This window comes from Diabrotica virgifera, chromosome 10, assembly GCF_917563875.1.
Source record: "Diabrotica virgifera virgifera chromosome 10, PGI_DIABVI_V3a".
In the NCBI taxonomy this organism is placed as follows: Eukaryota; Metazoa; Arthropoda; class Insecta; order Coleoptera; family Chrysomelidae; genus Diabrotica; species Diabrotica virgifera.
In genome coordinates this window covers 103,563,561-103,584,088 of record NC_065452.1, presented here as the reverse complement: position 1 = coordinate 103,584,088, position 20,528 = coordinate 103,563,561, and the positions used below count along the sequence as shown (strand labels likewise).

Genomic DNA, 20,528 nt, shown 5'->3' with positions numbered 1-20,528 from the left:
CTACCAAATTTCATTTGTATATCTCTATTGGTTTTAGAGCAATAAATAAATCGTCAGTTTGTAAGTAAAATTTCAACATCCCGTATCTCGGAAACGAAGCATTTGCGGACATATGTTTATAAAGCAAACTATCATTATTTTTCATACAGAATTACCCCTTAAAGTTTGTCGCACTTATTTAGAAACACCCTGTATTGATGAAGAACATGGCTAGTTATTAACGTGCTTAACTTTTTTATTATCCCACATAAACAAATAAATCAAAAAATAAAATGTTAAGAGAGCCTAATACTACAATTGAGTTTTAATTTCAATATTTTATCTATGCTAAAACATTCCACAGGGTGTTCCGAACTTTTAGAAATAAACACAGTATGATTGTTACACCCGGTATACAATGAAAATTTACCGGTGTAGCAACAATATTATTATAGCGTTTTTGCTAAAGAATAAGGCTATAACATACTAAAAAAATCACTCAAATCGGACAACAGGTTTAAAAAATTCGAGACGTCTAACTTGAATAACTCATCGAGTGACCCGCTTTTTATGATCGCGAGTGTATAAGACGGTTCTGCCTTCGCATTGCAACTGAATAAAAATGGAATTTTTATTTTATTTTTATATTAGTCTTTACCTCTTTGAGTAACTAGGTCCATTTTCCTTTGGAATTTACCAGCTGAACAGACGGGGTCGTGAATTGTAAGTTTTTGAATTCCCTCTTGTCTTCTTCGCTTCAGCATCCATCTGGCTTGCAATTTTTAGAAGCCATGGAGGTGTTACCAGTTAAATGGACCAATAAGTTTTCAATTAAAAATCTTTGTAATATTTTCCAATATTATTAACGTTTCTATTAGGTTGAAAACTTTGCCTTTTATAATACACACTTTTCATTACAAACTAGAAATATTTTATAAAACCCGGCAATGGGAATATTTACAGTCTTCATCGCTTGATCGGCCCAGTTACAGTTTCCTTCTAGGCTAGAAGCAAATTTGGTGGATAGCACATAGATGGTACAAAGTCAGACGAAATATTCAATTAATACCTATAGTCGGTTCACTAAACTCAGACCGAACTGGCTAGTGATTTTAGTAAGTAATTTGGCCAATTTGCTAAAATTGGCAAAAAAATAATTACTAAATAGTTATTAATTACTAAATAGTTAGTAATTTTGGCAATTTTGGCAAAATTCGCCAAAAACAAAAAAATTACTGACTAAAACCACTAGCCAGTTGTGTCTGAGTTTAGCGAACCGACTATACTAATAAGTTATTATAAAAATCTGTTGATAGTACTTTAAATTGTTATAAAATTTAAATAATATGTTTAAAAATCAAATTTGAGTGCGGTTTAAAATTAATTTATAACAGTTATCGTTAACAAAGCATTGATAGGCTTCCAGGAAAACTTTGAACCTTTGATGACAGATGGCAGTGATGGTTAATACAAAAATTAGTTTAATATTTAAAAAAAAAATAAACATAAACTGTTTAAAATGTATTTAATATGATAACATCATATTATAGTTATGATAAAATACTTCTAGTTTTAAATATTAATATTTACAATTTTGTCAAGCCACCATTTTGTGATTCAATGCGCGACAGATCAACAATTATTCGATGATCTTCACGCATTTCTGTTCTCCTGATACAAATCCTGAAATTCTCAATGTTTTGATGGGTTTGTTGAATTCGGATTTGCTTAGCGACGGATCGAAAATCGGACGACCTTCATGCGTTTCTGTTATCCTGATACTAAACTAAGTCTTATAGAAGTTGAACTTGCTACTTCTACTTACACTTCCCTACTTTTTTTGTACTGACAATTTCAAAAGCTTATAAGATAAAAAAACGATAGGTTAATTAATTGTACAAAATACTTTATTTCTTTAACCAATGTAAAAAGTTTTGTATTTATTTATTTTAACTTAGTTTATAATTTTTACAAAACTAATTAATTAAAACTCTATAAGTGGGAGAGCGGAGAGACTGATAAATTTCAGGGGAAAGTAGGATTGCACCAAGGCTCGGTGCTTATAGTCCTTTTTAATTTATTCTCATTAGTTTTGGACCAGATAACAGCGAAACTACAGGGTAGCATTCCATGGTGCCTAATGTATGCTGATGAAGTAGTGTTAATAGGAAATAGTGAAAGAGACTTAGAACAAAAACTGGAACAGTGGAGACAAGCTCCGGAGGAAAAAGGTTTAAAACTTAGTAGGACAAAAACAGAGTATTTGGAATGTTCATTTAAAGATGGAGTTACTACAAATAAAATGGTATCTTTGGATGGTGAAATGATTGTGAAAAGCAATAGTTTTAATTACCTAGGATCGGTATTACAGAGTAATGGAGGAGTAATGGAAACATAGATGGAGATGCATGCAGTAGAATTAGGACTGGATGGATGAAGTGGAAAGAAGCGAGTGGTGTGTTGTGTGACAGAAAAATTCCAATTAAGCTGAAGGGAAAATTCTATAAAACAGCCATAAGACCGATAGGCGCGGATCCAAGGGGGGGTCAATGGGGTCAATTGCCCCCTCCTTGAGACTTCGCCTGGTGTCGCCTTTTTTTAAGAAAGAGATAATTACGATTGAAAATAAATAGAGTTTTTTGTCCTGTTGACAACTGAATAACGGAATGAAACATAAAACAGAATTCCTTCTCCAAAGTACGTGTTCTCGGTCTTACTGTATGGTGTCGAGTCTTGGACTGTGAATAAAATCGATCTACTTACCTAAATCGCCTTCGAAATGTGGTTCTATAGAAGAATTTTAAAAGCATTTTGGGTGAAGAAGATTCGAAACTCCACAATACTAGAACGTCTCAGCAAGACTACTGAGATTATAGAAGGCATCAAGAAGAGAAAAGTGGAGTATTTTGGACATGTAATGAGAAGTTTCAAATATAGGTTGCTACAAAATATTATGCAAGTGAAAATAGAAGGCAAACGCAGTCCAGGACGAAAAAGCACTTCGTGGTTGATTTAGGGTGGCAGTGAATAAAATTAAGATAGCTATGGTAGTAACCAACGTTCTGAAAGGACATGGTACATGAAGAAAAATAAAGTAAGAGCCCGTACCGAAAAAGAATCCTGCGTACGCGAGTGACGAGAAATTTTTTTTTTCATTGGCCCCTCCTTGCAAGGTTGCTGGATCCGCCGTTGAGACCGGCTATGATGTACGGAACTGAATGTTGGGCAGTGAAAAAGAAAGAGGAACAACGAATGCATGTGGCGGAAATGAGAATGCTTATATGGACGAGTGAAGTGGCAAAGAAGGATACGATTAGAAATAAGTATATTAGGGGAAGTCTAGGTGTGGCACCAATTGATGCCAAATTGTGAGAGCATAGGTTAAGATGGTTTGGTCATGTTCAACGTCGAGACGCTAATCACCCAATACGAAAAATTGCTGAAGTGCAGATTCTTGGAAGGAGTAGGAGAGGAAGACCAAAGAGGACCTGGGGGGAGACGATAAGGCAGGATCCCCTCATCTATGGGCAGGACATGTTGGTAAAGGGGATTAACATTGATATGACCCAAGATAGAATTGTGTGGAGAAATGCAATTAGGGAAGCCGACCTCGCATAGGGATAAGGCAAAGAGAATGATGATGAGGTACCTACCAATGACAACCTTCGTTTCGAGAAACATCTCTGTTTCGAGAAACATCTCACTATCTAAGAACAAAATCTTAAAAAGGATCTTTTTATCTGTACGATTTACTATTTTCTTCTAGTCTTATCTCCAGGTATATACAGAGTGTTTGATCTTTAGTGTTTCAGTGTTAATTTTTTCATGGGCTATATTTATTTTCTGTATTTTAGCGATTTTAGTCAAATTTTATAAGCATTAAAAAGAAAAAACTGTAGCTGTAGCACTTTTCTTGCATAAAATATGCCGCTCGTTCTTCTTACTCTGCGGCTTACGATTCGTGAGAAAAAAATTTGTTGAGATTCGAAAATTTCATAAAATTAAAAAATTCATATTTTGTCCAATTTGAGTCTAACAGTTAAACTGAAGCCTCCCCGCAATTGCTTTTCTCTTGAAGAATCGTATAAACTCTAGAATGGTTGTTTCTCTACAAAAATTTTTATATCATAATCTTTTCATGGGCCTTTGATTTTCTGCTGCATTTTAGTCAAATTTTATAAGCACTATAAAGAAAAATTGTAGCACTTTTCTTGCATAAAATATGCCGCTCGTTCTTCTTCTGTGATCAGAATTTTTCTACGGCTTATGGTTCGTGAGAAAAAAAAAATCGTTTAAAGATTTGAAAATTTCGTATAATTAAAAAATCTATATTTTGTCCAATTTGAGTTCAAGAATTAAACTGAAGCCTCCCCGCAATTGCTTTTCTCTTGAATAATCATATAAACTCTAAGAAACGTTGATTTTCTGCAAAAAATTGTATTTATTATTTCATGCGCCTTTGATTTTCTAGTGTATGTTTGGCAAATCTTAAAAACAGTAAAAATTGCAAATTCGCGTTAAATAATGTTTAACTGTTACCTCTCCGAAATTTCTTTTCCCTTGAAGAATCGTATAAACCCTAAAAAAGGTAGATTTTTTACAAAAAAATTTATAACTTAATTTCTTCATGGGCTAATCTTCGCTAATCTGAGACACAACTATCTACATTACAATCACAATAAAGATGCACTAGAAATAAACAAACACGAGGAGCACTCCCAAATCATGATTTGGGAGTGCTCCTCGAACATTCAACGTGTCTTGGTTTGTTTATTTCTATATAGTGCATTTTTATTTCGATGGTAGTTTATACAGTTGTGTCTCAGATTAGCGAATCGACTATATTTACGATAATCGACTATATTATACCTTAATTTTTTTATAGGCTGCAGCCTTTGATTTTCTCTCACACACCGACTATAATACTGCGCTCAGACGCCATCCCCCACCGGCACCTTCTTTAGAATCTGTGCACTGTATGTAGTTATACATACAGGGTGCCCAGAAACTCTACCGACAAACGAAGACAGATTCCTCAGATAATTTTAAAAGAGTTTAACCCAATTCACCTAGTCCGAAAATGCTTCCTAAGGCAAGCCGCACACTAACGAAACATGAAACGTAAAACACGTTTCATGAAAATTAAACACGGCTAAACAAATCTTGAAGTCCGCCTACCAATGAAACGAGTGTGATTCATGCACATTTTTATTTTCGGAAAGTTTCATAAATGGCCGGACGTCTATTTGTTTAGCAGTGTTTTATTTCCATGAAACGTGATTTACGTTTCATGTTTCCTTGATGTGCCTTAGGAAGCTAGAGCTATTTGAAGATGGCGTCTGGTAATTAGTTTTTCTTAAATACCTCCAGAACGCTTCCATTTATAAAAAACGAAAATTGGTACGCATATTTATTTTCCAGAGATAAATCGATTCCATCCAGTGTTAATTTCTAGTACCGGTCATAGGCTTCCTTTTTGGGTAGGGCAACATTTATATTATCGTATAACTTTTTTGTTTTTAATTTTGAATCATTTTTTACTCTGGATTATTAAAATGTAAGGTATTCTAGTACTAAAAGGTACTCTTACTTTAAGTCGATAGGATAAACCATTTTCTAGAAAAATGGATTTGAAAATTCTTTCGTTTTTTTAATTAAAAAAAAACTATTTAGGAAAACGAAAACTAGTGTGTTTATTTATATTCCAGAGATGAATCGATTTCAATAATTGCGAATTTCTAGTACCGGTCATATGCGTCCGTTTTAGGTAGGTCAACGGTTATTTTATCGCATATCGTTTTGCCTTTAATTTTTAAGCATTTTTGACACTAGATTATTAAAATTATGAGCTATTCTAGTACTAAAAGTTACTTTTGCTTTAAGTTGGTAAAATACACCGTTTTTTTTTGAAAATTTTTTTCAATTTTTTTTAAATTCAAGAAACGAAAAATTTTTAAATCGATTTTTCTAGAAAACGGTGTGTCCTACCGACTTAAAGTAAGAGTACTTTTTAGTACTAGAATACCTCACAATTTAATAATCCACTATCAAGAATGCGTAAAAGTTTAATACCAAAAAGATATGCAATAAAATAACCGTTGCCTCACCCACAACGGACGCTTATGATCGATACTAGAAATTTGCAATGGATAGAATCGATTTATCTCTAGAATCTAGAAGATAAATATTATGTGTATCAATTTTCGTTTTTCTAACTAGAAGAGTTCTGGAGGTGTTTAAGAAAAACTAATTACAAGACGCCATCTTCAAAGGGCTCTAGCTCCCTTAGGAAGCATTTTCGAACTAGGTGAATTTGATTAAATTGTCTTAAAATTATCTGAGGAATCTCCTGTCTTTGTTTGTCGGTAGAGTTTCTGGACACCCTGTATATTATTATGATTTTTATAGGACAGAAACAAACTTTCATGATAATAGTACTTTTTATTAAAAATAAGTATATAAATAAATTTAAATCACAATAGAATCAACATCACTAACGAAACATACTCTTGTACAAAAGGCAAGAGTAAAAGTATCTACATGACACTTCTGAAGTATTTTTTTTACAATTTGTTTCTGCTAACCTACTTCATTAAATATTTTTAAATTTGGTACGTTTCGATAGAGTTACATAATATATATAAATATACATCGGAAATGTCTAGGGATATTTTTATAGCACAACAAAATTAATAAAAATAATTTCATGTGGTCGTTTAATTTCAATTGAATTTGTACAGGTGTTCATCCTGTAGATTTTGTGAGTAAAACAAAATGAAAATTTCGTCATCCAGGACGTATGCGCGCTAAAACTGCTCAAGACCGATTTTTAGTGTTAAATGCTAGAAGGCAATCACCAATTGCAGCACCTGAATTAGTTACGACTTGCAGCGAGTGCACCCGGTAACTATAGGCCGTTATACCGTAAGAAGTCGTCTTCATTAATCCAGTCTCCACAGTCGAAGGTCATCGAGATGTCCACATAATATATACCTTCAGAGTCAATCGTGCTGCAAGATTATAGTGGTGTCAAGAATATCAAAACTGGGATGCAAATGATTGGGATACAGTTTTATTCTCTGGCTAATCTATATTTGGATTTCATCCAGATTCTCGTCGAGTAAAAGTGTGAATACGATCTGGAAATGTAGAATATTTAAGGCATGTCCAGAAAGTTTACACATACAGAGATGGTACAGTAATGATATGGGGTGGAATAATATTTAGTGGCAAAACGGACCTCGTTTTTCCAGATCGCTTCCTTACAGCCCAGCAGTATCTCGACACCATTTTTCAACCTATCGTTCTTCCGTTTGCTGGTGCTCTTGGTCAAAACTTTCACCTCATGCATGATAATGCTCGTCCACATGTTGCATGCTTAGTGTCTGGCTTGCCAACGAAGGTACTGATGTGTTGGCTGACCAGCACAATCCCCCGACCTGAATCCCATCGAAAATGTATAGGACATGCTTCAACGAAGAATTACTCCACATATGTGTAACATATACAGGACATTTCGTTTCCAAGAGCGTCTGATAGAATATAAGAATGATCAAAGAAGCTAGGACAAATAATCCCCGGAAAAATAATCCCGGACAAAAATCCCCACAAATTATCCCCGGACAAAAAATCCCCACAAAAATCCCGGACAAGTAATCCCCACAAATTTTTTTGGACAAAATATCCCCACAAAAAATCCCCAAGAAATATTTTGTGCCGAATAGTCCTCTAAAAGTTTTTCCGAAATTTTACCAAATTTCGAATTCCAATTGAGTAAAGGAGTGTGTTTTTTCAAAAATCGTGGAAGATATGGGGAATGAGTTAAGGGCCCGTTCTCATGATGCTGGGGCCACAGTAACGTTAACGTCTAACGTCCATTATAGTATTAATTAACACACCAAAAATGATGGAATAAACTGCGCGTTAAAGTGACTGGCCACATTTATTTTAGCGCTTAGTCAGCAGAAAACGCGTTTTTTAATCCAATAATGTCAAGATAGAAGTCCAGCTACGCTGGTATATTTTATGAGTGCTAATTATTATTTTATGAATTTATTTTTTTATAAACGGATCAAACAAAAACCAAGACTCAAAAGAAGATGATGGATGATGAAAATGCATAGAAAACGAACACGGTAATGACATCAAATGCAAACCAGCTTGTTTTATATACCTCATTCATTCCCATGTCAGATTTTAACGATTTTTTATATTTATTTAAATGGGTCCCTATAGTATCCCATAAGTGTGTCTTTTTTCTTTTTCAAATCTTCTACCCTCGCTGGAAAAGATAATTCGACGCCAAGCGTCACCATGAACACCACGATTTTTATGTGATTTTTGTCGGGGATCCCATAAACAAGGTTCTGTTTCAAACACTGTTAAAAATTAAATTATTTTCTCATTACTCCACTCCATTTTCGTAAATAGTATGTACCTATTTCACAAAACAAATTACTCTGCTGCGCTGCAAGCTAGAACTTATTGAAACAGTGCAAGTGTAGCCACAACAACGCGATAAGTAACGGAGTAATTCCTTTGAAGTGTCGAAAGAAACCGCCACCCGATCTATCGCCTAACGTTTAACGGCATTAATAATGGCAATAACAAAGTAGCGCGCTAAGTCGTGGCTACACCTCTCTTTAATGTCAAATAACGCGTTAATTAACGGCATTAGACGTTACTGTGGCCCCAACATGGCAGGCGCTTAACGCGCGTTTTGATAACGCGCGATTACAACTACATACATTTTACTTGATACCGTTCACAAGCTCACACTCTTTTGTCATGTAAATTTAGAAGTTTTCAGCATGGAATTGGAATTCGAAATTTGGTAAAATTTCGGAAAACTTTTAGAGAACTATTCGGCAGCAAATATTTCTTTGGGATTTTTTGTCCTGGATTTTTTGTGGGGACATTTTGTCCAAAAAAAATTCTGGGGATTATTTGTCCGGAATTTTTTGTGGGGAGATTTTGTCCGGCGATTATTTGTCCGGGGATTTTTTGTCCGGTGATTTTTTGTCCAGGGTAATTTGTGGGGATTTTTTGACCGGGATTATTTGTCCTGAACCCATCATCAAACGTACCTCAACAGGATATCGACATTCTAATTTTGTCTATGAACGACAGATGTAGAGTCGTAATAAACCAGGGTGGACGCCATAATTTATATTATTTTGTTTTTTTTATTACGACCATAATTAGTGATGATCTAATTCTTTTTTAATTGTACTTAAAGGCATACTCGTTATTTTTGACTCTTTGAACAAATTCTAATGAAAATTAAATAATACTAATCAATACAAATCGATTATTATTTATCCAAAACAATTAAAGAAGAAATTACATCTCTATCTAAAAATATCCCTAGTAGTCTAGTCGCAACCTAGGGGGTCCCGTGGGCACTTTTAGGTCGCCGCGATTTGATGGTGGTATTATAGGTTTTTTGGGTCACTGAATCCAATGGAAGTGGTCTGGAAGCCCAAATGTGGTGCGTTTAATTCTTATTAACAAATTATGGTAAAATTAGATGTTTTTCAGGAATTATTAGAAGCCCTGTAAATAAATTGATAGTGTTAAGGTCTTCTCTGGTGTATTTTTGGTCGCTGAATCGAATGCGACTAGTCGCGATTACTCAAAATGTGTTCTTATTTTGTTAATAACAACATCATTGTTTATTCGCCGAAAAGCTCGAAATGCGCTATTTACAGCAAGTTTGTAGTCTTTTTCATAGTATCGATTGCCACTAGCTAAATCGATTGCCACTAGTCGTGATAGCTTAAACCACGTTCTGATTTTGTTATTAATAAATTATTGCAAAAATAACGGTTTATAGTACGTTCACTAACGGTTTTTGCTCTAAATTTTAAAAAACTACTTGGATTGACATGAAATTTGGCATACACGTAGCTAACATGTCATACAAAACAAGTTATAGTGTGCTGATGTCTGCTTTTACCCTGGGGGTGAATTTGACCCCTTTTTGGGGGTTGAAAAAAGAAACCTTTAAAATAAGTCCGGAAGTGGATAAACTGATTAAGTCTAATCAACTTTTGTTCTATACAGTTTTTTCACTATGACAATAGAAGTCAATACTTTTCGAGTTATTTGGTTTTTTTGTTGAAAAATGAACATATTCACTCTCAAATAACTCGAAAAGTATTGACTTAGTGAAAATACTGTATAGAACAAAAGTTGCTTATCAGTTTATCAAATTCTGGACTTATTTTAAAGGTCTCTTTTTTCACCCTCGAGACGGGGTGAAACTCACCCCCAGGGTAAAAGCACACATCGGAACAATATCACTTATCTTGTTTGATATGTTAGCTACGTGCATGCCAAATTTAATGTCATTTCAAGTGGTTTTTTAAAATTTAGAGCAGAAACCGAGAGTAAACGTACTATAAACCGTTTATTTTTGCAATAATTTATTAATAACAAAGTCGGAACGTGGTTTAACCTATCACGACTAGTGACAATTGATCTAGCGTACAAAAATACACCAGAGAAAACCTTAACACTTAATTTGTTAATAACAATTAAACGCACCACATTTGGGCTTTAAGACCACTTCCATTTCATTCAGCGACCTAAAAAACCTATAATACCACAATCAAATCGCGGCGACCTAAAAGTGCCCACGGAACCTCCTATGTTGCGACTAGACTATAGATTTTTTCGATGTTTGTAGGTACATGCAAATATGAAACTTAAGAATTAATATTACCTAATAGACACAGCGCGTCACAGAAATTGTGCCATCCACAAAATTTAGAAAATTAAATCATAAAATTCTCAAAACTCATTAGTTCCTAATGAACATAGCTTCGCGAAATTGATTGTTTTAAAAGCTGTGTGATCTATTGTCACAGTGAACTACTGTGCTATTGTAGTGTTCTAAAGAGTTTTTGAGATATCTTACTGTTACACTGGCCTGTAGATATCTTACTGTTACACTGGCCTGTCTTAACAAAGGAAAAATATCGAAAGTCTGTTCAGACAGTTAAATTTCTGGAAAATGGGGCAAACCAAAGGGATGTGGCAAAACAATTGAATTTAGTCATCCAATTGTGCAGAGAACTTATGTACGATATATTAAGATCGGATCTCATAAACGGCGATCCAGCACGGGCACAGAGAAGGTCGCGTTCTCACCGTTGCTGCATTGCGAAACTGGACGCAAGCTGCTAGAATGTTCCAAAGCCATTCAGTAATCCCAATTACCAGTAATAAGCGTTTTTACTCTTCGACAAAGGTTAATAGAAAAGGGTTTGATAGTTTGCAGTGCAGCAACGGGACCATTACTTACTTCTACTCACAAAAGACGCAGACTTACATTTGATCGTGAACACGTCAATTGGACAATAGACGATTGGGAAAAATTATTGCTTACGGATGAGTGTAGAATATCAATTTGTGATGAACATGATAGAAATAAGGTCCACAGAAGGACTTTAGAACGTTGTTCTGCCTGCACTCTGTCACACCTGGTTGCTTTTGGTGGTGGCTCAGAAATGTTTTGGGCAGGGATTTCTTTTGAGGTACACACGGATCTCGTCTTGATTGAGAGGGGTACATTAACAGCATACATATACATAACGAAGATCCTGCAACATCATGCGATGCTATATGCTCGGTGTATTGGTAATAGTTTTCTGCTAAGGGGTCAATCCAAGCCAAGTGGTCCAAAGGTGGTTGCTTGACTATTTTTAATATCATTTATTTTCCTACCTTTTAAACTTCAGTCTATAGAGAGTACAAATGTATATTCATTTTATTTTAAAACAATTTATTTTGCCGATGACGGCCATTTTTGTTAAAGCGTATCGATCATTTTCACGGAAAACATGGCTTTGCTCTTTAGCCCATATTTTCACTGAGGTTTGTCCTAGAACAGTAAATCAAAAACCAAACAACCCTTAAGGCCTTAAATGAACCTCGACGTTTGAAAAGGTAAACTGATAAAATGTCATTTTCAGCATTTTTAACAGCATAAGGCAAGCCGATAATAGCTTGTAATTTTTTTCTGAAAAATACATACGTACATACTTTAAATAAAAAAGTTTGAGCTTTGAGACTTAAGTAAATTGTCCCAAAAAAATCTCAAAAATGCTATTTTTTGAAAAATCTCAAAGTTTGAAATATCTCTGATAGGCACGGATGAAAAAAATTTGAAATTTGGCTGAATGTTAGCCCCTAGCAAGTAGAGTAAGGAGTAAAAATTTGGAGTTGTAGACTTACGTCATATAGGAGTTACATGCCTGAGAAAATGGTCAAAAACCATTAATTTGAGCGTTTGTGGGAAGGGTAATTAAAATTCAAATAAACTGTCTAATGAAATAAAAATTAATGAATTTTCACCAGATTTCACAATGAATACAAATTTATACAGGGTGGGCCAAAGAAAAGAGTCCACCTCGATATTTGGCAATATGTAGTTACCTATTAGATTTTAAGGAAATGCCAAAATAAGTCCATTTTTATTTTTATATTGCCATTTTTGGCATATATTTTATACTACGTGATGTCATCCATCAGAGCGTGATGACGTAATCGATGTTTTTTTTTAAATGGGAATGGGGTCGTGTGGTATCTCATTTGAAAGCGTGTTCAATTCTCTATTCAGTAATATAAACATTATTATCATTATTTATACAGGGTGGCCAAAAAGATATTTTTTTAATTAAATGCATTGTCGCAAAAGACAAGAATGTATGTAATGTAGAAAATAGAAAAACTGTTTATTTCACAAATAAACATTTCTTTTCGCCTAAATTAAATCACAAACAACCTCCCACCTACCTCTTGACAGTTTGAACGTTTAATTTAAGCGAAAAGCAATGGTTATTTGCCAAATAATAATTCTTTTATGACAGCAATAAAATGTATTTTGAGTTAAATACATTACATACATTTTTCTTTTTGTGTCAATTAATTTAATTCCAAAATTTTTTTTTTGGGCACCCTGTATAAATAATGATATTATTGTTTATATTACTGAACAGAGAATTGAACTCTCTTTCAAATGAGATAACATACGACCCCCTATTCCCATTTAAAAAATCATCGATTACGTCATCACGCCCAGATGGATGACGTCACTAGTATGAAATATATATATATATATATATATATATATATATATATATATAATTGTAATTTAAAAATAAAAATAGACCTGTTTCGGCATTCCCTTAAAATCTAATACCTGCCAAATATCAAGGTGAACTCTTTTATTTGGCCCACCCTGTATAAGTTTGTATTCATTGTGAAATCTGGTGAAAATAGATTAATTTTTATTTCATTAGACAGTTTATTTGAATTTTAATTACCGTGCCCGCAAACGCTCAAATTTTGACCATTTTGAATTTTGACCATTTTTCAGGCCTGTAACTCCTATATGACGTAAGTCTACAACTCCAAATTTTTACTTCTTGTTCTACTTGCTAGGGGCTAACATTCAACCAAATTTCAAATTTTTTCATACGTGCCCATCAAAGATATAAGAGGTCAAACTTTGAGATTTTTCAAAAAATTACATTTGAGATTTAAAAAAAATTTACTAAAGTCTCAAAGCCCAAACTTTTTTGTCTAAAGTATGTACGTATGTCTTTTCCAGGAAAAAATTACAAACCATCATCGGCTTGCCTTATGCTGTTAAAAAAATGCTGAAAATGGAATTTTATCAGTTTACCTTTTCAAATTTTGAGGTTCATTTAAGGCCTTAAGGGTAGTTTGAAATTAAATAATGCTATAGGCCGTTTTTTAAGATCATACTTCTCTAAAAAGTTTGGTTTTTGATTTATTGTTCTAGGACAAACCTCAGTGAAAATATTGGCTAAAGAGCGAAGCCATGTTTTCCGTGAAAAGGATCGATACGCTTTAACAAAAATGGCCGTCATCGGCAAAATAAATTTTTTAAAAATAAAATGAATAAAATTTTGTTCTATAGACTGAAGTTTAAAAGATAGAAAAATAAAAAATATTAAACAGTCAAGCAGCCAACTTAATTTATACAGGACCACTTGGCATGGATTGACCCTTATTCAAGATAATACGAGATCACACACGACAAGGATTGTAAACAGTATCTTACAGTATTATAAAAATGGACAGGCCTGCTCAAAGTCCAGGCCTTAATCATATTGAGAAAATATGGTGCCTTCTCAAAAGGCGTGTAAAGAGGAAAACTGACAGAGCGTGTTGCGACATTATGAGTGAAATAAAAAAATGTAACAGAAATAGGTAAAAACTGAAGACGGGATTCAACCCAACGTGAAAAAGATTAAACGCAAGAAGAGATAGAGAAATTTCTGTCAAAATTTGGTATTTATGACCATTAAAATAACACCAAATGCTAAAATTTATTAGCCTGTGGATAGTGTGGATGTCTCGTCAACCGAGGGTACGATCAGTGGCGTGGTAATTTTATGGTCAAACTACGTTTTGTTCTAATTTTTATCATTGTGAGAATTAAAAAAACCAACTAAGATTTTTATCTCCACCACTGAGGGCGGTCAACTTTTTGGTTGCCTGTATTCTTCGGGACATTTTATCACAAAGTAAATATTACTAATTTTACCGTCTTGTAGGGTATCTGCGTTCTCTTTCTTTTCCACTATTATATATATTATATCTCTCTTTGCCGACGTTTAAATTAGGACCCACTTGAAGCTCACTTCAACACGCGCCTCGACGACCTCGTCGTGAGAATTCCCCATAGACTGCTCCAACAACCAACAACATATATGAATAGCTTCGAAGGGCTCTCATTAAGGGGTGGACCATTTTCCTCAGAAGAACCATCCAAAACGTGATCAGTTCTATGCCAAATCAAATGACAAATAATTTTTAGAATCGTGGTGGCAACACACATTATTGAAACGAGTGATACCCTACGAGTGATACCTTTTCTTTACCCTACAAGTCAATTATTGCTACAACTGTAACTCTAAAGGTTACCGTAATTCTCAATACATTTATTATTTTCTCAAATTGTTCCTTGTTTTCCATTTGTAACTAATGATAATGTCGGGTCACGTACCACGTACTACAAAAGTAACTGAATCAATGCACAATAGATTTAATTTGATATAAACAAGAAAAAAAATCAAACATTTCCAAAATTTCGTGGATGGCCCGTTATCTCTGATGCGCAGTTTATTTTATAATCATTATGTTCGTTGTGATGTTTAAAAAAAGTTTTCTTCAGCACAAGAAGAAAGAACGACTGATAGTCCATTTGGCAAGACTACATATTTTAGATTTTACATATCACTTCTGTGTCAGGAGAATTTTTATAAATAGTATATAGTAATAGTATTTTCTAAATTTCCTAATATCCTAATTAATAAAAACATTTATTTAATATAAATAATACTAAATACAAATATTTGGCATGTCCCGTCATCGAGGAAGAAGAGGTTGATTTTGTTTTTTCCCTGGGTATATCAGGAATGTCGTTGGATTCTAAAAAAAAATAAATCAAGTATTAAATTATTTACAAAGGCTAGGGAAACAAAGTTATTTGACTAAACATTACAGATTACTGAACATTTTTAATGTATAATAAATTGTTCACGACAGTGGCGTAACCAGGGGGGTTTTGGGGGTTATAACTAGGGATGGCAAAATCAAATTATACATCGATATATCGAAGCTAGAATCCCCGAAATAATCCCCGGACACCTCTACCTCTATGCTGCACTCTCTGATTGGACTAGAATATGGTTCGGCTGTATTTTCGTTTTGCAACGAAATTGAAAATGGTTATTCATTTTTTATTTACATTTACTCTGATTGGAGCATGAAGGAAACCATTCTCGTTGGAACTTTACCGCGATGAGCAGATGGGACGTGAATTGTAAATTGTAGAATTCCCTCATCTTCCTTAGTCTCAGCATCCGTATGGCTTGCAAATTTTAGAAGCCTCGGAGGTGTAACCAGAGAAGGTTCCCATTGTTTTCATTCTGGTGGGATGTAGAATAGCATTATGTTGTTTTATATGCCATTAGAGTGAAAACTTAGTCTTTTTGCTAGCAGTTGCCGCTAGGGCATCTATGCCATTTCGTTCGTTGCAATGCGGGACTGCACGCTGGGGTTTGTTTTGGTTGGATCAGATATGTGCCTCCTGATGAGAGACTAATAATTTTCGAAACCGGTAGAGGTGCTTGCTGCACTCTCTGATTGGACTAGAATATGGTTCGGCTGTATTTTCATTTTGCAACGAAATTGAAAATGGTTATTCATTTTTTTTTATTTAGTAATTATTAGTATTACCTCAAACTCCAGAGGACTTCGGCACTTTTCTTATGTAAAAGTGGTTTCATTAAATTTATTGACGGAACGTTGCAGACCGATCGCTTTGTTCATGCTGATCAAATTCTCATTACCCCAAGATTCAGAAATCAATCGTTTCTGAGTTACATAGGTTCAAAGTGTCGGTTTTGAGTCCATTTTAATAATACATATTTGTAAAATATACAGGGTGTTAGTAAATAAATGCAACAGATTCAAGGAGTAATTCTGCATGAATTAAAAAAATGATAGTTTGATATACACTCACCGGCATAAAATTCCGCCAATAAAATTTTTTTATTAAATTTGACAACCTATAACTTGTATTACCTGTTTGTACTCCGATTTTCAACATGTATTGATATCGTCTATTATTCCGGTAATATTTTTTTGCTTAGATGGCATTATACGAGGGTGAACGGAAGCGTTGAATTTCCTCCTAACTTTAAAAAATTCCGTGGAAAAATTGAAGGGCTGATTTTGTTTCATACTCCTATAGCATTACGCTGTAATTACTATTTTCTGCTAATTTTAATTTTTATTTTTAATAGCTTTTCGCAAAATGAAATACCTAATATGTGTCATATAAATTCATATGTAAACACAGAGCAGATGTTAAACGAAACGTTAAACAGATTGTATAAGATTAATGTTTCTTTCAAAGAAACACTTCTTAATTGATTACGATGTCCCCAGCCTCGTTATGTCAAAATTCTTGAAATCCATAAAGTTTCTCAATTTATGGCTTTCTCTGGTTTATCTAAGAAACCGCAAATCAGTTGACATAACAGTGGGGTTTCGTTCGACCCAGTCAGTCTACTACCAGCGTCTGCACAACACACACCCTTCGATTGTCGATATAGGTCAACAACACACCGCTTGTTCACACAAAATAAATAAACAGATTACCGTTCGTTGTACACATTATTTCTTTGTCGTTTTAATTAAATTCCGCCATACACCAACCGGAATATTGGTGACCCCGCGAGTATTTAAACCGCCGCGAAAATTTAAAAAGTTAGTGTTAATAATATTATACTTTTGCCGGTTTTAACTACAGTGAACATCGACAATGACGACCAGTGCCAACAATAGTGTTTCAGATCGGATTGCAGTGGCCATCGGGAAATTGACAGCCGAATTAGCTGACATAAAAATCCAGCTAGCTAGCTTGACGCAGGCTCAAGCACAAACAAACACATACCGTCGCAACCGCAGCAACTCAAGAGGCAGACCATATTCTAGACACAGTAGCTACAGTAGGGAACATAATAGTGACATATTATGTTGGTATCACTACCGTTTTGGTGACCAGGCTCAAAAGTGCTCTCCTCCGTGCAAACACCAGGGAAACATCGCGGGCAGTCGGTAAATGCGGCATCCGATCGAAGCCCAAAGTCTCGCCACCTTTTCGTAACAGACTATGATACAAAAAAACAGTTTTTAATCGACACCGGAGCCGATCTGTGCGTTTTCCCGCGAAAATGTGTACGGGGTGCACGCGAAAAGACTTCATACGAACTATACGCGGCCAATGACACTAAAATCGCGACGTACGGCTATGTGAACTTGACATTAAACATCGGACTACGGCGTGATTTTACGTGGCGATTCGTAGTGGCGGACATTTCAAAGCCCATTATCGGGGCCGATTTTCTTTCCCATTTCGCTCTCCTAGTGGACATTGCTAACCAGTGCTTAGTAGACAGTACGACAACCCTTCGAACAAAGGGACTCGTTAAAGAGTGTTTCGACGGCAGCGTAAAGACTATCGCGGAAGCGTCGCGTTACCACGAACTGCTGCTACGATTTCCGGAAATCACGCGACCCGCCGGTATCGTGAAAGACATTCAACATCAAACCAAGCACCACATCGATACAACACCAGGTCCACCCGTTTTTTTGAAGCCTCGACGATTAGCACCTGACAAACTGCAATGGGCTAAAAAAGAGTTCGAAAATCTTCTACGACTAGGCATCATAAAATCATCGAAAAGTAACTGGTCTACTCCACTGCACATGGTCCCGAAGAAAGGTGAGGAATGGAGACCATGCGGAGATTATCGACGTCTAAACCAAAAAACAGTTCCAGATCGATATCCAATTCCGCACATCGAAGATTTCGGTCAGGCGCTAGCTGGTAAAACAATTTTCTCTACAATAGATTTAGTGAGAGCATACAACCAGATACCAGTAGCCACCGAAGACATACCAAAAAACCGCCGTTACCACACCATTTGGGCTGTACGAATACTTATATATGCCTTTTGGTTTACGAAACGCAGGACAGACATTCCAGCGTTTCATAGACGAGATTTTACGTGGTCTAGACTTCGCCTACGCCTACATCGATGACATTCTCATTGCATCAGAATCCGAAGAGCAGCATATGTCGCATTTGGAAGAGATTTTCAAAAGGCTCAAACAGTTTGGCGTTGTGATAAATCCAGCGAAGTGTCAATTCGGTAAAAACGAGATTACCTTTTTGGGATACACAGTATCAGACGGAGGACTCACACCTCCACAAGAAAAAGTAGCAGCTGTACAAAATTTCACTCAGCCAAAAACAGTGAAAGACCTACGCAGATTTCTAGGTATGTTAAACTTCTACCGAAGGTTCATACCCAATGAGCTTAGCTACAAGCACCACTACATGATGCCCTAAAAGGTAATGTCAAAGGAAAAGCAATAATCGAATGGACACCACAGCGAATCCAAGCCTTTGACGACTGCAAAAACAGTTTAGCTAACGCTGCTTTACTGAGCCACCCTGTAAACGGTGTTGATATCTTCATCACTTGTGACGCTTCCGATTTTTGTGCGGGAGCTGTACTACAACAAAAAACGGATACAGGTATGAAACCTTTAGCTTTCTTTTCTAAGAAATTCTCACCTAGCGAAAAGAAATATAGTGCATACGACAGAGAACTATTAGCTATATATCTAGCCATAAAACACTTCAGACATATGATCGAAGGCAAGGACATAACGATATACACAGACCAGAGACCAATCACCTTCGCCTTTACTCAGAAGCTAGATAAATGTAGTCCTAGACAGTTTAGATATTTAGACTATATAGGACAGTTTTGCACTACCATTCAGCACATTTCTGGATTAACAAATATTGTGGCAGACGCACTATCTCGAGTCGATAGCATCAAGAAAGATATCGACATCACTGACTTAGCTCTCGCACAAGAAAATGATCCAGAACTGCAAACTTTTTTAAGTGAGAAAACATCACTTCAAATGAAGAAAATACGCTTTTCCGAACAAAACGTGAGTTTGTACTGTGACATATCAACATCTACAGCCAGACCATTTGTACCGAAACCACTTCGAATGGCAATTTTTCGCACCATGCATAACCTAGCACATCCCGGAATCAACAGTTCTGTGAAGATGATCACACAGCGATATGTTTGGCCATCCATTAAATCAGATGTGAGGAAATGGACTCGAGCGTGTCTACAGTGCCAAAAATCGAAAATATCGCGCCACATTGTTTCACCTACTGGAAGTTTTCTACCACCTTCCAGCCGATTCGTCCACACGTCCACATAGACATTATAGTGATGCCGGTCTCAGAAGGAAACAGATACTGTCTAACATGCGTTGACCGTTTCACACGTTGGCCAGAAGCTTTCCCGATGCCTAATCAAGAAGCAGACACAGTAGCCAGAACATTTTTTTCTGGTTGGATAGCTCGTTTCGGCAGTCCCAAGCGCATCACAACAGATCAAGGCTGACAATTCGAATCGCATCTCTTCAAATCAATATGCAAATTAACTGGAACTACCCATTTAAGAACAACCGCCTATCATCCGCAAGCAAATGGTATGGTAGAAAGGTTTCATCGACAGTTCAAAGCAGCAATTCGATGTCATGAAAACATCCGATGGACCGAAAGCCTACCTTCAGTGTTACTGGGCATACGAGCAGTGTGGAGAGAAGATTTAGGTACTTCAGCCGCCGAACTCGTGTACGGAGAACCATTGTGTTTGCCAGGTGAACTATTGTTTTCGTCACAAAGAAACACCGACGACAATGCTCACATTTATTTAAAAACGCTTCGAAACCATTTCGAAAACCTCCGTCTTACGCAACCGTCGCATCATGGATCCAAAAGTACCTTCATTTTCAAAGACATGAAAACCACCTCTCACGTTTTCATCCGCCGTGATACAATCAAAAGCAGCTTAGAAAACCCATATCACGGTCCTTTTCCAGTTGTTAAGCGAGGTGACAAG

General features: G+C 35.7%; 1 protein-coding gene across 3 annotated transcripts in view; it reads right to left on the bottom strand.

The window, feature by feature from the left end:
- Nucleotides 1-6,400: 6,400 nt before the first annotated feature.
- LOC114335623 (uncharacterized) overlaps nucleotides 6,401-20,528 on the bottom strand; it is a 248,376-nt gene continuing 234,248 nt past the window's right edge. For all 3 annotated transcript variants that reach the window (XM_028285885.2, XM_050663614.1, XM_050663613.1), the window contains one exon: nucleotides 6,401-15,447. In XM_028285885.2, the coding sequence (XP_028141686.1) occupies nucleotides 15,326-15,447 (122 nt within the window). In that variant the 3' untranslated portion in view covers nucleotides 6,401-15,325. The remainder of the gene's footprint in view (nucleotides 15,448-20,528) is intronic.